The following is an 18,932-nucleotide window of genomic DNA, read 5'->3' on the forward strand; positions in this document are numbered from 1 at the left end:
ACAAGCCTTAAAAAGCGTATGAACATGATAGTAAACTACATTAAATAAGATTTATGAGTCTTGTTTTTCTATATTTAGGCATTGATGTGAGCGGCATAATTTAAATCAAAAAATCGATGCTGCTGTTTGATAACATCGAACAACATCGAGAAATCGCAGTTGTCATTTGTCATTGTTTGGAATTTGTTTTGGATTTTGTTTGATTTCTTTTCTCTTTCATTTTTATTGAATTAAATGAGAAATGCGATATAAAAATGTTGTTTAGCTTCTGTTACTTTGTAGAAATACTAGTTGTGAAAGCGGTTCCAAATACATTATGCTGTGCCGTTCAAGGATTTTACAAGTCAACAGCGAACACACATTCGAAATAATTAAATGAAACGAAGTGCAAAGTCTAATTTGATAACTTGCTGGCTTTATTTGTGAGGCATTCCCTCGCATTTTCTTATTGTCTTTATAACGGAAAGGTACTGGTTTGATTTTTATTATTAACTTTATTATTTTATTAAATATCCGTATAGTATTTTTATATCTTTCTTAAAACTAATTAATAATGTGTTTTCACATATTAATCTTCCACTCCTTTTTATTCTAAAAGAAGGTTTAATATTTTTTTAGTTTTAATTAATCAAAATGGCCAGTGTTCTTAAACAAAGAGGTTTACAATTAAAAAAACAAATGCAAGTCTTATTATCTCAAAGTATAAAACTGAGTAGTGTGAAAAATGAACCTTATATATTGAAATCGGTTTATGAAGATATACCACCTGTGAATTGTACTATAAATGACTTCGTTTGGCAAAACTTGGATCGTTGGCCGGATAAGACTGCTGTGGTGAGTATTTTAATTTTCTATACCAGTTAATGTGAGGCCCATGATTGAAAGTTACCATGAAAATACATATTGTTTGTTATTCCTGTTCAGTTGCCAATCAATGTTTAATTGTTTTTATAAGATAATTAATATTTTAAGACTAGAAGTAATATTGTTAAACAATATTTATGGGGGTCCAGCTCTGATTTATTCATTGTAAAAAAAGTAATAAAAATAACTCTGTAATAAACATTCCTAAAACATAATTATTCATATAACGTCAACATCATCATTGTGTTTATATTACTGTTCACATTCTTTAATGAAGCAAATTATGGTTTTTATTACTAGTTTTCTATTCATCAACTGTCTAACCGTTGGTTTCTGAGACCACAAATCTCTATATAAAACATAAGGCCATTCCTGTCATTATATTTGACAAAATGGAGATAACAATATGTTTTAAATGGAGATTTTGTCTTAGAAACCCATGGCAAATCTATTTTAATTGTAATATTTATCATAATAAAATGCATTATCAGATAATAATAGTTTAACTAGTTCAAATTTAAATTTCGTAATGTACAATGATAGCAATCTTAAAGATAAATAGTGTATAATATATAATGCATTTTGTTGCTCAGTAAATAAAGCGTTTGAATTTATTATTACTATGAGTTGAGTGCACAATGTTTATTTTTATTAAAAAGTAAAGATTCTTTTTTTGACTTATTGTCACCTTGGTCTGTAGATAGTAATTGTCAGCTTTGTATTTAACAAAAGGAAAAAAAAATATAAACCGTTTTTTTTAGTATGTCACTTCTTTGCACACTGTACTTAACAATAGTTATAAATTCATTGTTTTAAAGCTATTATGTAGCTAAAATGTTCATATAAAAAAATTTGACTACAAAAATAAAAAATGCATCTGAAAAATGTTGACTGTCTAGCCACTGCAATTACTTTAAATACCTAGTCCATTGTTTTCTTGTATCATAATTTGCATTTTATTTCTTATATTCATGAATAATTAAAGCAATTTTATCGGTGAGCTTGAAGGTCACATTTATAGAATGTTTCAAGTAGTTTTTCATGAAAAAATTTTAATTACTTTATACAGATGTTTTTAATTGTGACAAGATCTATAATTTTTCTTTGTGTACATTTTAATCAATATGGAAATGGGAAGAAATAAATATAGAATCTTGATTCTAAAACAAAAGCCATGTCCACAATGGTCAACTGGTGGTTGAGAATAAGTTTGACTAAAACTTGTCTTGTCAACTATTCTATATTAAATGCAGCCAACATATTTGCAACACTCTGAATGCTTATAAAAACTTATATGAATATTGTGGCTCTAAAAGGCACCAATTAGTAGTTAATAAATAACAGCTAATAACTAATAGTTAACCTTTCATTACTAACAACTAATAGTTCACAACTAATAGAACATTATTTTTATTTTTTAATCTTGACACTAACTAGTTTAGATTGTATAAACTTTCGTGAGACATAATAATAAATTAATTAAGAACGGCTTAGCTCACGTGTGATCGTCTGATGACGACACCGACTACTTTTGGACTCGTCGGGGGTCCATCTTCAGTGCGTGTGTCTCACAACGCGACGCGACGCGACCGCGAAGTCCTCAAAATAAACACTCACCCTAAAGATGGACCCCCGACGGGTCCGAAACTAGTCGGTGCCGTCACACGTGAGTTAAGCCGTTCTTAATTAATTTAATAACTAGTTTAGCTTTAAGTAAATATTATTTTCTTATTGTACTTTATAATATTTTAGGTGTGTGCAGCCACAGGTCATGGATATACCTACGCACAAACTCACAGGATGTCAATTTCATTCGCTGCATCACTGCGAACGAAATTGAAGCTTAAGAACGATGACACAGTGGCTATAATCCTGCCAAACGTACCGGAATACCCTTGCACTATACTAGGCGTGTTGGAGGCTGGTTGTATTGCTAGCATGATGAATCCAGCGTACACCGCACGTGAGTATGCAATTTTCTATGACATTATCAACCTATAATTAAGAGTCTTGAGTTCAGTGTAAGAACTATATTTAATAATATATATACCAGGTAGGTAAATAGTTACTGACACATCTTTTCTAGACTCATTTAGAAATTAAAAACTGCGTTAGTAGATTGTGCTTCCCATCCACGTCCCTTCAGCCTTTCTGGTGTTGCATGATAAAAAACATCAATAATCCTGGATAAGATAGAAACTTCTATAAGCGAGAGTCATTGTCTAGATTCTAGAGGAAAACCTTTATAAGCGAGAAAAATATCAGTCCTCTGGACTCTCACTCATCCAGTTTTCACTGTATTTGTAAGATATATATTCTAATTCCACAGATGAATTACATCGACAGTTGGAATTAATCGAATGCAAAGCTATAGTAACATCGAAACTATCATATCCTAGCGTAGCTGAAGCCATTAAAAAATTAAAAATAAAACCTGCAGTAATATTAATTGACAACGATGGACTACCAGAGGGAGTTATAAAGTTTGCGGAGTTTGCTGAAGATATGTCAATTGACACAGACTGTTTGAAATCGGTGCAGAGGAGTAAAAAAGATATTGCTATATTGCCTTTCTCAAGTGGTACTACTGGTTTCGCGAAGGCTGTGGTATTAACACACCAGAGTGTGGTTGCAATGAATCAAATGATTAATAATCCGGAAATTATTGCTGTTGACGAAGCTACGGGTAAGACTGAACTTAAATTATTTTCATTTAAAGACAGAAAGATGTATACAATTTTCTCTTATTAGAAAGAGACAGTAATTTATCTTTCACTAGTCTTATTTTCTTAAATACCTTCTTAGGAATGAATAATGAAAATATAAAAAAAAAACCTTGAGAGATAAAGTTATTCGTAATTTTTTATACATTACATATAGCGGGAAAACGTAAATTAACATAACAATAACTATGTACATAAATATTCTTGCGTAACTTATATGAATAAAAACTCTATACTACAAATTTTTATGTATGTATGTAAATCAAAAATACGTAATAGTAAGCATGATCTTCGGTTTTAATACTTAATAACTACATTCGTAAATATAACTAGCCGCAAATAACCACAGTAAGAAAATGTTACTAAGAGCTTTATTTTGAAATAAACTGATATTCCGTGTTACTTATCGTTACTTTCTGAGTCCAAAATTTCTTTATAAAACATCGTCATCCCTTTCATTATCTTTCACAAAACAGAAATAACAATATATTTTATACAGGGATTTTCGTTTCAGAAACTTACGATAAATAAAACAAATCTTAAACAACTTACACCGTTGTATACGAGATAATCCATAAAGACATTTATTTAGTTCACAATGTTCCAGCAAACAGAGTACCCTTTGAGTCGGATATAAAAAGTTCTCAAATTTGAAATCTTTATAAAACATCTCTTTGTTACCAGTCTGGAAAAGAACACAGTTCAAATAAAAAAAAAAAAACTCAATTTAATTTTCAGATAAATATCAGTGTGCAGTGCCAGCGGTATTGCCATTCTTCCACATCTTCGGTTTCAATGCGGTGATGATGAACCTCATGGCCAGAGGGAGCAAACTCATCACCTTCTCCAAGTTCAATCCGGAGCTCTTCCTCAAGACCATTGTGCAGCAAAGAGCTGAACACTTATACATTGTTCCACCTATGGGTAAGATATTTTTAACCCGTTAGTTGAACTACCTAGCTAGTGATGTTTGGTTTTTAGTACAAAAATCTCTGGCGTCCTAAAAACTACCATAATTCTTAATCACACTGTATACTGAGGGTACTAACTTTATTATAGCTAGATGATCACTAGCTGTAGCCCGCGACATTGTCCGCGCGAATTTAAAAAAAAAAAATTAAGTAGCCTATGTGTTCTTTCTATGTTCTATATTAAAGTCAAATTTCATCGTTATCTGTTGAGCCGTTCTGGAGATACCTTATAATTATAACAAACATCCATCCATGCTACTACTTACTAATCTTACTTCTTACTATCTTATTAATATTATAAATGCGAATGTTTGGATGGATGGATAGATGGATGTTTGTTTGAAGGTATCTCCAGAACGGCTCAACGGATCTTGATGAAATTTGGCACAGATGTAGAACATAGTCTGGAGTAACACATAGGCTATTTACAAAGTTTTTTTTTTAATTCCGCGTGGAACGGAGTTGCCGACGACAGCTAGTTTATAATATTAGTAAGATTAATAAGATTGAATGGCTAAGTAACTAATAACTATATATGCATTTTTATCTTACATAGCCTGATGCGGGGCACGACTTCCTTATCTAACACGTAACTATTTTATTAATGATTTATTGTCGTGTTTTATAAATGCACTGGACATGAATATGATTATATAAAATTATTACATTATTTAAATTTTTTTGTGGTTAATTCTTCCTGCTGTTAAGGAAAATTTTACAAATTCTATGAAGGTTCATATATTGTATTTAATAATTTTAGTTACTCATATTCGGGTTCATTTAAATCTTACTAATATTATAAATGCGAATGTTTAGATCGACGAATGGATGTATGGATGGATGGATGATCGTTTGAAAGTATCCACAAAACGGTTCAACGGATCTCGATTAAATTTGGTATAGATGTAGAACATAGTCTGGATGAACATATAGGCTATTAATTAAGTTTTTTTTTCAATTCTCGCAATCGGAGTTGTGGGCTACAGTTAGTATACATGATAAATGAGTCTACTCTCAACTAAAGGTGACACATTTGAGTGCTTCGAAGCACTCACATGAAAAGACATTGTTGTCCCTCTCTATCTTTCAAATAATTGAGAGATAACATATATTTTACAGATGTTTGAAAACTACAGTACTAGGATTACATAAAAAGTTAACATATACATTGCTCTTCTTTTCAATGTAAAATCAACTCTATATCATTGTGATAAGGTTGCTTTTCGCGTTCCAGTCGTATTCTTGGGCAAACACCCCGCGGTGACTGGGGAATATTTACAGTCAGTGCGCGGCATTATTAGTGGAGCTGCGCCACTGTCGGAGTCTGACGCTGCCGCTGTCTTGAAGAAAAACGTGAGTGAAGTCATACACGGAAACGATTTGAATCAAATCTAATGAATATAAACCCATTGAGATACAGAATGGAAGAAAATGTAGAACTATATCCATACATTTGGTGTTTCATAGTTAGGTTTACTAATTTCATAGATGTCCTAGCTAGCTATAACCTAGCTTGTCTATACTAAATGTTTTTCTTATTAATTACAAAAATTCTCTTTAAAAATTAAAATCAATTTAAAAAGACACACTTAGCGTAGGTTTCTGAGTCCAAAGCCTCCATTTAGACCTTTTTTATCTTTGTTTTGTCAAAGATAATAACAAGGATGATTGTTTTATACGGATATTTTGGTCTCAGAATCCCACGTTTAGAGAGATATCAGTGCCAAAATATAACCAGTTATAATACAAATTCCAGAAGAACATATTCTTCCGTCAAGGCTACGGATTGACTGAGACAAATGGGGGTGTGTCAGTGGGCAGGAAGACTGATGTCAATCATGCCACAGTTGGCTACATGTTTGGCAGCTGCGCTGCTAAGATTGTTGATGTTAACACACAAGAAGCACTTGGACCTGGGAAAGTAAGTCATTGATCATTTTCAGGATAGGTAATTGCTCGGAAATTACAGCAGACATGTCTGCGAAAGTTCCTGACAGTTAATCAAATAGGCACAAAATACCATGACTTATAGCCTTTCCATGTATAGAGGTCAGTAGGTAAAACTGTTTAGATAGCTGTTTAGCTATAATTTTTAATTTCTATTGAATTTGACTATTATAATGTAAAAAATTATATAAAAAAACTTGAGAGGTGTGTTGGGACACCCGGATGGAACGAAGTTCCTTTCAATTAATTAGTGAAGGAACCAATGTTTATTCTATGAATAAAAAACTTAAGTCTTCACAAGAAGTACATTTTATTTCTATGAATTTTCGTTATATATTGTCACGTCGTTGCCATGGTGAAGTAGCGCTCATTCGTCGTTAACATACTTACTATAGCAAAAAGTGTCGTGACATCTTTTCGTAAGAATTTTTTCCGTCTAGCCCCCTTTCACAACGCGCGATAAGGAACTTCGTTCCAAAAAATTATATTTTTGTCTTTACAGGAAGGTGAAATTTGGGTTCGCGGACCTAATTTAATGCAGTGCTACTACAAGAACGAACAAGCAACCAATGAGGTCCTCACTCACGATGGCTGGTACAAGACGGGGGATATTGGCAAATATGACACCAATAAATCTCTTTATGTCACTGATAGATTGAAGGAATTGATAAAGGTAGGTACACTAAATGTAGCCTAAATTAATTGCTAAATGTATTAACATAGGAAATATATAAAAGAAATTAAATTGTTTAAACTTTCGTGAGACATCATAATTAATTAATTAAGAAACGGCTTAACTCACGTTTGATCGTCCGGTGACGGCACCGACTAGTTTCGAACCCATTGCACGCAGTGCGAGACGCGACGCGACCGCGAAGTCTTCGGATTAAACACTCGCCCTGAAGATGGACCCCCGATGGGTCCGAAACTAGTCGGTGCCGTCACCGGACGATCAAACGTGAGTTAAGCCGTTTCTTAATTAATTAATATAAAAGAAAGTTGTGTTAGTTACACTATTTATAACTCAAGAACGGCTGAATCGATTTGACTGAAAATTGGTGGGCAGGTAGCTTAGAACCAGGAAAAGGACATAGGATAATTTTTACCACGTTTTCTATCTTTTATTCCGCGCGGACGGAGTCGCGGGTAAAAGCTAGTAGGAAATAAACAGTAATTCTGCTTCCTATAATAAAATATATAATTTTTCAATACTTATCAGTTCTAGAATAAATGTCACACTGACTTCAGGGCTTTTGCCTATTTGTATATCATACTAATATTATAAATGCGAATGTTTCGATGGATGTATGTTTGTTTGAAGGTATCTCCAGAACATGTCAACGAAGCTTTATGAAAATTGGCATAGATGTAGAACATAGTCTGGAAGAATACATAGGCTACTAATATTTTTTTTTAATTCCGCGCGGAGTAGCGGGCGACAGCTAGTTAATCAATCTCAATAGCGCTCTTCAAATGATGACATTTCAAATTAGACTTGTTACTTAGTAGTAACAAATTGTAGGTTAAAGTTTTATATTGTCTTTTTTCATACATGTTGAATATATTTCTAGGTAAAAGGTTTCCAAGTACCTCCTGCAGAATTAGAAACTATCTTACGAACACATCCTAAAATAATGGATTGTGCAGTTATCGGTGTTCCTGATGACGTCACAGGCGAAGCTCCCAAAGCATTCGTAGTCACACAGACAGACATCACAACAGATGAAATAAAACAATATGTGAACAAGCAACTTGTAGATTTCAAACATATCAAGGAAGTGCAATTCGTTGAAGAAATACCTAAGAATCCAGCTGGTAAGATTTTGAGAAAGGATTTAAAAGCCAAATATTGTTGATAAATATATTAACCGTAGAATTTCACTGCCGTCAACACTTATCTTAATATATATAAATCTCGCGTCACAATGTTTGTCCTCAATGGACTCCTAAACCACTTAACCGATTATAATAAAATTCGCACACCATGTGCAGTTCGATCCAACTTGAGAGATAGGATAGTTTAAATCTCAAATATTAGTCGCAATTTTAATTTATTGCTAATTATTTGTCTGTTATTATTTGACTGTCACAATTATCTGTTAACTCCAAATGATTCTAACAGATGTCGATACCTTTCGACTGGGTTGAGTAAGTAATCAATAGATGGCGCTGCTATGGTAAATCTACGAACGTGTCATATGAGCTTATTAACTGCGCGCGGACGGAGTCAGCTAGTTTTTATATAAATAGACAAAGTTTTATGACCCAGTGGCAACAAGTCAAACTAAATTATTATAGATCACTAGCGCCCGTGTCATTATATTCTTGTATTGTAGCTGTCTTGTTATGTGTTTTCTTTTAAGTCATTTTCTATGTCTATAGACCGACAAGGATATCTGACACGTTGGTCATAAGTCAACTTATGATAGCTCACAAGCGCCCCTCAGTCAACGTCTGTTGTTGATTAAATTAAACACTTTTAGATATGATTCAGAGTAGATTTCAAGTAACTACAATATTAAAACATGGAGATGCGCGTATTACGTTAGACAGCCATTTCGGAAGAGGGACGTGACGTTCCGTCAGTGTTGCCACTATAGGGTTACGCTTATATTCCAACAACGTCGAATATTATAGTATCACAAGATCCTTTTCGTACTGAAGTTATTTTGTCATGTGTTTTCTTTTAAATCAATTTCTATGTCTATCAACCGACAAGGATATCTGACAAGATGGGCATCATCATCATCAGCTCACTATACGTCCCCACCGAGGGGCTCGGAGTCTACCCCAAGTTAGAGGTGACTAGGCCATAGTCAACCACGCTGGCCAAGTGCGGGTTGGTTGACTTCACACATATCATTGAATTTCTTCTCAGATATGTGCAGCATCACGATGTTTTCCTTCACCGTAAGAACGTCGGACAAATGTACATATGTAAATCGAAAATCGAAAAACACATGAGTACATGGCGGGATTCGAACCCAGGACCTGCAGATTGCAAGTCAAGTGCTTAACCCCTGAGCCACCGACGCTCTTAGATGGGCATAAGTCAAAGTAAATTATGACAGCACACTAGCGCCCCTCAGTCAACATTAAATAGTATAACAAAATCCTTTTCGTACTGTAATTGGTCATGTCATGTTTTTTTTCATCATAGGCCCATGTAGGTTTTATATATTTTGTAACAGAACTAACCGCGACAGTAACGCCCCTCATTGGTCCAAATAAGCTTTTTACACTATATTTACTGTTTTGTCAAAAATAATGTAAGGCTTGTTATTAATACAAGCGTCACAACAGTGGAATTCTACGTTAAGGATTTTGATTTTAAATAAGGGGAATAATTGGATATGTACCCATAGGGGAATATTCTAGGGGTAAAAGATGGACTAACAGCGGGTTTTTGAGACTAAAATCTCTGTTGAAATATATCGTTATTCCTGTCATTATGTTTGTAAAAAATAGAGATAACAGTGTGTTTTAAACAGTGATTTTGGTCTCAGAAACCCACGGTAAATGATATTTTTTTATGTCGACTTCTGGATAGTATATTTCAAAGTAATTAATCTTTGTAAACAAATAAATGTCAATTTTAAAAGCGGCCACTTTATATTTTTGATATAAATTTTATATTGTTGTGTAAATTTGTGAAAAATTTTGTTTTTGCAAAAATTTTTGAATTCACAAATGTTAACTAAAAAGTTTTATTTGTTTACAAAGTTAATGTTTTGATTTAGAACTATGTATAGTATTAGTATTTTTGCAGATATTTTTTGACACAGATATGACATTGGGCATTTATTATATTTTGCTTTTTTTAATATTTACCTTATTTACGTCTATGTTTGAAGTAGTTTTAATTAAATATTTTTCCACTTATATTAGAAGTGAAAGTGTCATAAATGTATTTATAAGTTTATTTTTTATTAAATCTTAAATTTACTTTACAATATTGATAAATTTTGATGTCAAATACGAATATGTTAAAGATGAAAAATATTAATTATTAAAAATAAAACATATCTAAGTCCCAAAAAAAAAATACAGTGCAATCTCTTTGTAACGAAACTCAAGGGACTGAGCATTTTTTGTCGTTATAGAGAGTTGTCGTTATATGGAGTGAAAAAAAAACAACCAAATTAACAAGATAACATAACATAAATATGAACACATTTGTTCGTAATAAAGAATGGCGTATCGCTATAAAGAGTGTTTCAATACGTGGGTTTTAACGCAAACCAACCAAGTTAGGCTCACTTCAACTTTACAGGGAGTTTATTGTTATAAAGGATAACGTTATAAAGAGTTTACAAGGACAAAAATGTTAAAAATAAAACAAATAATACGAAAGAGAATAATTTATATTAATTTAACATTAAAAAAGCAATCTAAAAAGATGTTTCCCGTTGAGCCGATCGACCTACCAATTGATCGGTCCAATGGGAATAATTTTTTTTTTATTGTACGGGCTCAACCAACCCAAAAGGGAAAAAATCCATTGGGTTGAGATATACATTTAGCATTGGGTCTCTGCTTTTGAGCCCATCGAGATGAATTTTCCCTTGGCGTATGTATTCAATCGGTCCAATGGTCTAAAAAAATCTTTTGCCGTTTAATCGGTCGACCTATCGGCCCAACGGGAAACAGACCTCGAAATCCACATCGACCAATTTATATCATCATCATCAGCTCACTATACGTCCCCACCGAGGGGCTCGGAGCCTACCCCAAGTTATGGGTGACTAGGCCATAGTCAACCACGCTGTTATACCAATTTATATACTCCATTGTAATTAAAGATATAAGGTGTTTTATTAGATTGATACTCTTGAATTATCTTAAAGAAGTCGGAAAGTCTATAACTTTCATACTCAAATATTGTATATTACATAAAAAGCCCAAAACATACGTAAAAGTAAATACCTTAAAAAATGTAGTTAAACTAAATGTACGTAAATGTTTTCTTAAGAGTACTTAAACTTTTTAAAAATGCCTTTAAGACTAATAATTAAATGTTCATACTTTTCAATTAACAATTTGATAATATGCCTCGTCAGATTATAAACTGACGATGTTCAAAGTGCTTTAAAAACCACATAAAATATTTAATGATATAAAAAGGTCGGATGATTGTGCAATCGGTCTGTTTTTTGGACCTTAAAATGTTGTTTTTTTGATGAAGTTATTCTAAATATTTTTTTTTATTTGTTAAATAGTTTTCTTGTGAATTAAATCAATCATATTAATTGTAAAGTAAACTTGATACTATGTTCATATGAGACGAAAAAACGTAGAAACAGTTAACTCGCATTCGCACAAGCGTTCTTTTAACGCCGCATTAAACTTGGCGTTGGCGGCTCTCAAGCGATGAACTCTTTCAAATTACTCTTATTCCTTCATCCAGTGACCAAAATACAAAACATCGTGGGTTAAAAAAGCGATGCGTTTTAAAAGGGTTGTCGTATGAACATATACAAGGATATATATTAATTCTATTTGAACGCGTATTAATCCCGCGTTAAAATAACGCCGATGCGAATTCACGCTCAAAGTTTCGAAGATTTACGTTAAATTGTATACGAAGGGCCTAAATGAATAAAATACAAATGACAAGGGATCGAACCTGTATAAAAAAACGCTCAGTTGTTAAGAAGTTGTTAACAATGTCGACCACTAGTTTTTATAAAACCTTACTTAATTATTAAGGCTGCTTATGCCTTTTAAAAAGTTTTACTAACAAAGCATTTCCATAGCCAAAATTCCCGTATGAAAATATGTTATCTATGTTTTTGTTCAATAGGAATTAATTTTTTTTACATATGACCCCATAAGTGTCTATAAAATATTTATTTTGTTATGAGTTTAATAAATTATGGTACTTTATATTGTACTTCGATTTAGTGTAAGAAAAAACCATATTAAAAAATAGCTTTTATTACCCTATGTGCCTTTTATATGCTTGAATTTGTATTATTTAGTGAAAAGTTTAAAATAATATAGTTATACAAGTTATACATCTTAGATTAATACAATTGTTTATAAGTTTATAAGAAAAAAATGTATGTTTTTTAAAGACTTGTTATTCCGTTTTAAAAGATCAAATTGTACACAATAATATATGTAAAATGTTTTAATAAATATGAAAATATATGAATAATTTTTCTAGGAATATTTTATTATATTATTGTCATGAAAAATAGAATAATTTTATACAAGTGTTACTAATTACTTCAGTTTTGTAAAGTTATTTGAATCAAATTTATATTAAAATGTTTTACTTTAAAACTTTATCATTATTTTTATATATTGCAACTAAAAAACTAATTTAGATAATAAGAGTGCTGCTAAATTTGAATACGTCAATGTACAAGAACGATGTCACGTACAGTCAGCTTCGTTCGCGGTATACCGATTACAAAAAAATAGTTTGCATGTAACAAAGAACTCAAACTTCGCTCCTTCATACAATTAAATTCAAAATTGATTTATTTGTCATAAAATAGGGTACAGTTATTAAGGTGTTACAGAATCGTTGAGTGCGGTCTATTTGTTAATTTAATATTAACATGCAAAAATTTATAATATTAGGTACAGAAAAAATGGTAAATACATAATTATAGGATTACATCATCACTTAAATTAATCAATGACACTTAATTTATTATTAGTAAAGCTCAAAATTTATTTATTGAATAAAATTGTTTATATATATATGTTATAAAAACAAAAAGAAAACTTTGATAGATATAAATTCCATATGAAAACAATTCATATAAAATAGTATATAGATGTTTTAATGAAATTAAAAAAAAAACTGTTGGGGGGGATACCTTCAGTGCCTACTATTTCAAAATTTACTGACCTATAACGTTTTAAGATACATAATACGTTTAACTTATAATCGCTTTAAATATGGTACACCGCCAATCAACGCGACTGTACAAAAACGCTTTAAAAATTACAAACAATAAAGTGCGATCAAATAGTTTTAATAATGTGGCATATTTTTTTTACATTTATACATCTAACAATGGCTTCTCTTCTAACAATAGCCTAAAATCACCTTTTGTAAAACGAAGTGACATTAAATTCGTCATAAAAGTGTTTATCTGCATTCATGCAGCATATTTAAAAGTGAAAGTCTACGTTTACATTATGTATGTACTAAATTATACCGGTTACACATAGAACCGATACTTGTTCGGTAATGCGGCCAATAATAAAGAAAAACTCCGCGATATAGGATAAAAATTTTACACATGTTTTTGTTCGCTTAAGTTGTTATTCTTGTATCTTTGACCATTCAATTATTTCATACAATGCAATGCATAGGAACTTAACATCAGTTGCACGAATTGTCCTCGCTCAGTGAAATACCACGACCTCACAGAAGACAGGCCTCAAGTGGAAGTAATTCCACGTACAGTCTGATGAGTGTGGTGCCGTAGGCCTAATTTTAGCCCTCTTTCCCTTCCCACACTTTTCTTATAAGGAAATGATGGAAAGGGGATGAGGATTTGATGGAGGAGGAGATGCATAGGAAGGTTAAATTTTATCTTTTTGTGCGTCTCCTTCGTCGATTGTAGGTAGGCAACGCATCTGCAATTGCGGATGTCTATGGACAGCGGTCGCTTCGCCATTTCGGCGAATTCATGTGGCCGCTTGCTCGTTTGCAACCTTGTAATATAAAAAATACTAGTAATATAAAAGCAATATGTTATAACCGTTAGGTTATAGGTACAACATTAATCTTACTGGAACTCTACAATGTTTTCAAATCAACTATACTCTTAAAACAAGTCTTAATTAGCGGTTATTTTAATTCCTTTGCCATAATTATATTTTAATAGCTGATCAAAGGACTAGTAATAGTTGCTATTGAATTTACCTTAACCCTGAAGGTTAAGGTAAAAATGTACTAGACTTACGTACGTCGAGTAAAATAAAGAACCAACTATTAATGTTTTAATACATTTTAGTTCTTACTCACAATATTATTCACAACATTATTCACTATACTTCTTACTTGCTTATGACATTTTAGAAATAAAAAAAGAAATCATTTTATAATAACAACCATTTTAAACTATGCCTATCTAGAACGACGTAAAATCGAAGGTCATTCAACAAACAATAATAACGTAAGGTTACGGTGTGTGAAAGACATGTCAGTCTAATTTTCAACTTATACAGTCGAACCTGTAAAAAAGAAACCTTTATGCAAGAAACATTGGTCCCTACGGAAGACCTTCATAAGCGAGAAACTCGAGTTAAACAGAAACCTTCCGTAAACAAGAAAAATACCTTAGTACTTTGGACTCTCACTTATCCAAGTTCGACTGTAAATCTACTGCCGGGACTCTTGTATTACATATTGTGTCTGTTTTGTTCACGAGAATGAAAGCTACAATATGTATGTAACATAAATGTTACAGCAGTTCTACGGTAATACTTTTGATCGCCGTGCCAATACTTGATTAATAGCTTTCCAAAAATTGGTTGTTAGTCTTTTAGATGTGATAGACTTATAGAATAAGGGAACAAAGAAGCACCATAGTTGCTGATGTTAAATGATCGGTGATCATCCCAACACACGACGACATGCTCAACAACAAATCATAAACGACATTAAATAGTATGCAGTATGCACATAATATTATCCTACAATTTTTCCGTGAAGTGGAAGTAATTCCGTTTTTTATAGTGGTAGACGCCAGCAACAACAACATCAGTAGCACGAATTGGTCGGCTCGCCCGTTGAAATACCACGACCACTCAGAAGACAGAAGTCAAGTGGAAGTAATTCCGCGTTTCGTCTGATTAGTGTTCGTGACAAAGGCCTTATTTTAATCCTCTTTCCTTCCCCACCCTTTTTTAATATTACAGAGTATATTTTCCCTAACTATGCGTAGGAAGAAATGAAATATCCTAGGTAAATTTACCTAATTTTAGGCAAGAAATGTAAAAATGCAGATGTCTTTGGGCAACGGTCATTTCGCTTTTTTGGTAAATTTAAGTGGCTTATTATACCTTTTGATAAAAAAAAAATCCGATAAGCCTATGTTACTCCAGCACATACCTATATTAGCTACTTTCTATCAAAATTCCAGTCTAAATCAGTCTTGCCGTTTCGGAGATAAAAGAAAAATGATTAAAACATGAAATCAGAAATAGGCGTTTGTTTATAAGATTTTTTTGTAATAGCCTATAATATTGTACTTTGTGATTTTCTTTTTTTATATCATAAGATGGCAAACGAGCAAACGGCCACCTGGATTCGCCGCAATGGCGAGGCGAACGTTGCCCATAGACATCCGCAAATGCAGATGCGTTGCCTACCTTTAATCAACGGAGAAGGGGACGCACAGAAAGAGAATATTTCTCCTTCCAATGCCTCTTCCGCCAAATCCACTTCCCCTTTCCATCCTTTGTTAATAAGAAAAGGGTGGGAAGGGAAATAGAACTAAAATTAGGCCTCCGGTACCACATACGGTATTTTTTTTATTTCTAAAACGGCATTACATTTGTTAGGCTCATGACTTTGAAACTATTGTCCTCGTCACGAGACAATCAAGGTTTTTAAGAGAATTAGTTGGATTTTAAGCGCGCGAGGTGATTGTGATTACCTCTAGTCTAGTTTTGATAACGCTATCAAAGATAAGATACGCAGCGCGAAATGTTGCGGCCTGTTTATGCATGTAGCAAGCATGGCTTGTTATGTAGATTCTTTAAATTATTTAACATAATATGATAGATTTAGTTATAAATCATGTCAGGGAAAACTATTAAAAATGGCGAATAACATTTTATTACATATTATGCTATTGCACACGAAAAGGGTGCGATGTTTTTTACACAATTTATCTTTAAGCATCATTAAATTGACTTATAAAAAGTAAATGGAAAACCACCAATCGAAACACCGTCAGGCTGTCAAGTGGTCAACATTACCTTAGAAAAAAAAAATAAGGTAAACAAGTTTTTTTCGAGAATCCAAACTGAAACTCTATTAAATTGATGTCACATAATGTAACGTCGATTAAAAAACACGGACAAGGTCATGACGTTTCGGCATCATGCGGTAACATCGGAAGGAGGCGGACAGTGTCAGGGTCACGAGTTAGTCTTGTCACACCCAGTTGACAAACATTCGCGTCTTTTACAAACACGATACACTAGCGACCCGCCTTCATTTCGGACTAAAAATGGATATATCACTATTTATTGATAGACCAAAACCTTCTAATAAATTAATAATTTTTGCATATTTACAGCAGTTTTTATAGATATAATTTAAATAATGGTAGGAAAATACGACAAATGAGGCACAAAAATATGATCGAAAAAGTGTTAATTACCCCATCCCGAAGGTTGGCACAGTATTTACTACTCTTCCATAGATCTCTATCAGCCGTTACATTTGATTTCACTCCGTTCTTACGCATATCCTCTTTCACACAATCCATCCATACTTTCTTTGGTGTTCCTCTACCTATATAGGATGGCTATATATTTAGAGGAACACCATTCACATTCAAATCATTACTTTTTTATTCATGTGATCATCATCTCTCCGCATAATATGTCCATATAACACTGTCTACATAGAGGGGGCTAATATAATTCGTTTAAAGTCCACCAGTCGATAAGATTACGTTCATAATACCTACATAGTTTTCATAATACCTATATAAATGTTGTCATGACGAAAATTCCACAGTCTTGATAAAATAGCATTATTTTAATCTAATACTTTTCACCTGCGTTAAAGGAGAGTTAATTCAACTTTGCAGTATTTCAAAAATATCTTGTCTTTCAAAAAACAATTAATTCGAGTAATTAAATATAATTAGAACGGATAAACGCATACTATATAGAAATGTTTCAACACTACAATGCTTTGATTGCGACTGTTTACAAAGAATACACAATAGGCATTAAGAAATTCAGCCTTAACTATAGGACTTTGCCCTTCTTTACAAAGTCTATTTATAAATTAGTGTTACGTAATGATACACAACTTTGCAAGAGCAAAAAGTATGGCAATACTTTTTGCCCGACTGACAAAAGTTGACAGCTGTGAAGATTTTACTGTAATGTCTGTGCCAGGGGCGGAAAAAAATAACTGTAAGATTGTTGATGGTGCGGGAGTAACTTACTCAATATTTTTATTCCATGCTGACGTAATCAGCTGCTTATCTATATAATTATTATTTATTACTTATAATGTAACTGGCATTTGCCCGCGACTTCGACTGCACAGAATTAAAAAAAAAGTGAAAAGTATCTCACTGCGTTAGTCGAGTCGATCTGTGTTGAACCGGTGCGGAGTTATCGAGTAAATATGTATATCAACGTATCCTACGGGAAACGTAACTGTTTCCGGGATCAAAGATAGCGCATGCGTTCTTCCAGACTATGCTCTACCTGTATGACAACTTTCATCGAGATCCATGCAGCCGTTCTAGATGCCTTCAAACATTCATACATCCATCAATACGTTCTCATCAGTCTATTATCTTATCTATATATATATATATATATATATATATATATATATCTATATATATAAAAGAAAGTCGTGTTAGTTACACTATTTATAACTCAAGAACGGCTGAATCGATTTGACTGAAAATTGGTGGGCAGGTAGCTTAGAACCAGGAAACGGACATAGGATCATTTTTACCCCGTTTTCTATTTTTTATTCCGCGCGGACAGAGTCGCGGGTAAAAGCTAGTTTATAATATTAGTAAGATTACTCATTTTCGAACTATATGTTATGAGTCAATTTTACAGCTAGGGATTAAGTTATCGCTACAGTATGAAATAATCATTTTCTAACAATTGAAATTTATCACGATTATTTCACGTATACCTAATGCGGCGATTAAATTACATTAAAAACGATAAGGATCCAATATTATTATAATTAATAATTTTGAATATGAAATGAGGGTTATAAAACCTTACTTATATCTTAATGTTACTAATATTACAAAAGCGAATGTTGGATGGATGGATGTTTGTTTGATGGTATTTCCGGAACGACTTAACAAATCTTGATGAAATTTGGTACAGATGTAGATCATAGTATAGAAGAACACATAGGCTACTTATTAAGTTTTTTTTTTAAAATTAAATAGTTAAAAGAAAGTATCCAAATAGATAAGTAATAAAAAATTGCCATCTTAATTGTAGGACCTTAATTACTACACTAGCATACCTTTTTGTTATTTTTTCTAGACCAGATTTATCTCAACCTATTTTTAATGGCATGGCCTTTAGATTATCACTGACGTTACTTTATTTATTAGTAAAAAATCATATTGTTTGTAGCTAAACAAGTAAAAATCACCCTTTGCGGAAGTTATTTTCGGCTAGAATCGTTTATCGGTCGCGACTCGCGCTATAACCGCGAATCCAT

The 18,932-nt window shown here is 32.6% G+C and overlaps 1 protein-coding gene across 1 annotated transcript; it reads left to right on the forward strand.

The window, feature by feature from the left end:
• Positions 1–204: 204 nt before the first annotated feature.
• LOC106708370 (4-coumarate--CoA ligase 3) lies at positions 205–8,404 on the forward strand. The gene is made up of 9 exons (XM_045681017.1): positions 205–467; positions 619–834; positions 2,617–2,827; positions 3,194–3,550; positions 4,326–4,511; positions 5,793–5,911; positions 6,315–6,479; positions 7,008–7,178; positions 8,077–8,404. Exons 2-9 carry the CDS (start codon positions 634–636, stop codon positions 8,359–8,361), a joined length of 1,695 nt encoding a protein of 564 aa, XP_045536973.1. The 5' UTR covers positions 205–467; positions 619–633; the 3' UTR covers positions 8,362–8,404.
• Positions 8,405–18,932: the final 10,528 nt, after the last annotated feature.

Source organism: Papilio machaon, chromosome 14 (assembly GCF_912999745.1).
Source record: "Papilio machaon chromosome 14, ilPapMach1.1, whole genome shotgun sequence".
Taxonomy (NCBI): domain Eukaryota; kingdom Metazoa; phylum Arthropoda; class Insecta; order Lepidoptera; family Papilionidae; genus Papilio; species Papilio machaon.

Bases quoted from the DNA above. Each gene is read 5' to 3' on its own strand.
- LOC106708370 (XM_045681017.1), top strand. From the start codon at position 634: ATGGCCAGTGTTCTTAAACAAAGAGGTTTACAATTAAAAAAACAAATG. The intron at 835-2,616 runs GTGAGTATTTTA...ATAATATTTTAG, and splicing joins GGCCGGATAAGACTGCTGTG to GTGTGTGCAGCCACAGGTCA. The intron at 4,512-5,792 runs GTAAGATATTTT...TTCGCGTTCCAG, and splicing joins ATACATTGTTCCACCTATGG to TCGTATTCTTGGGCAAACAC.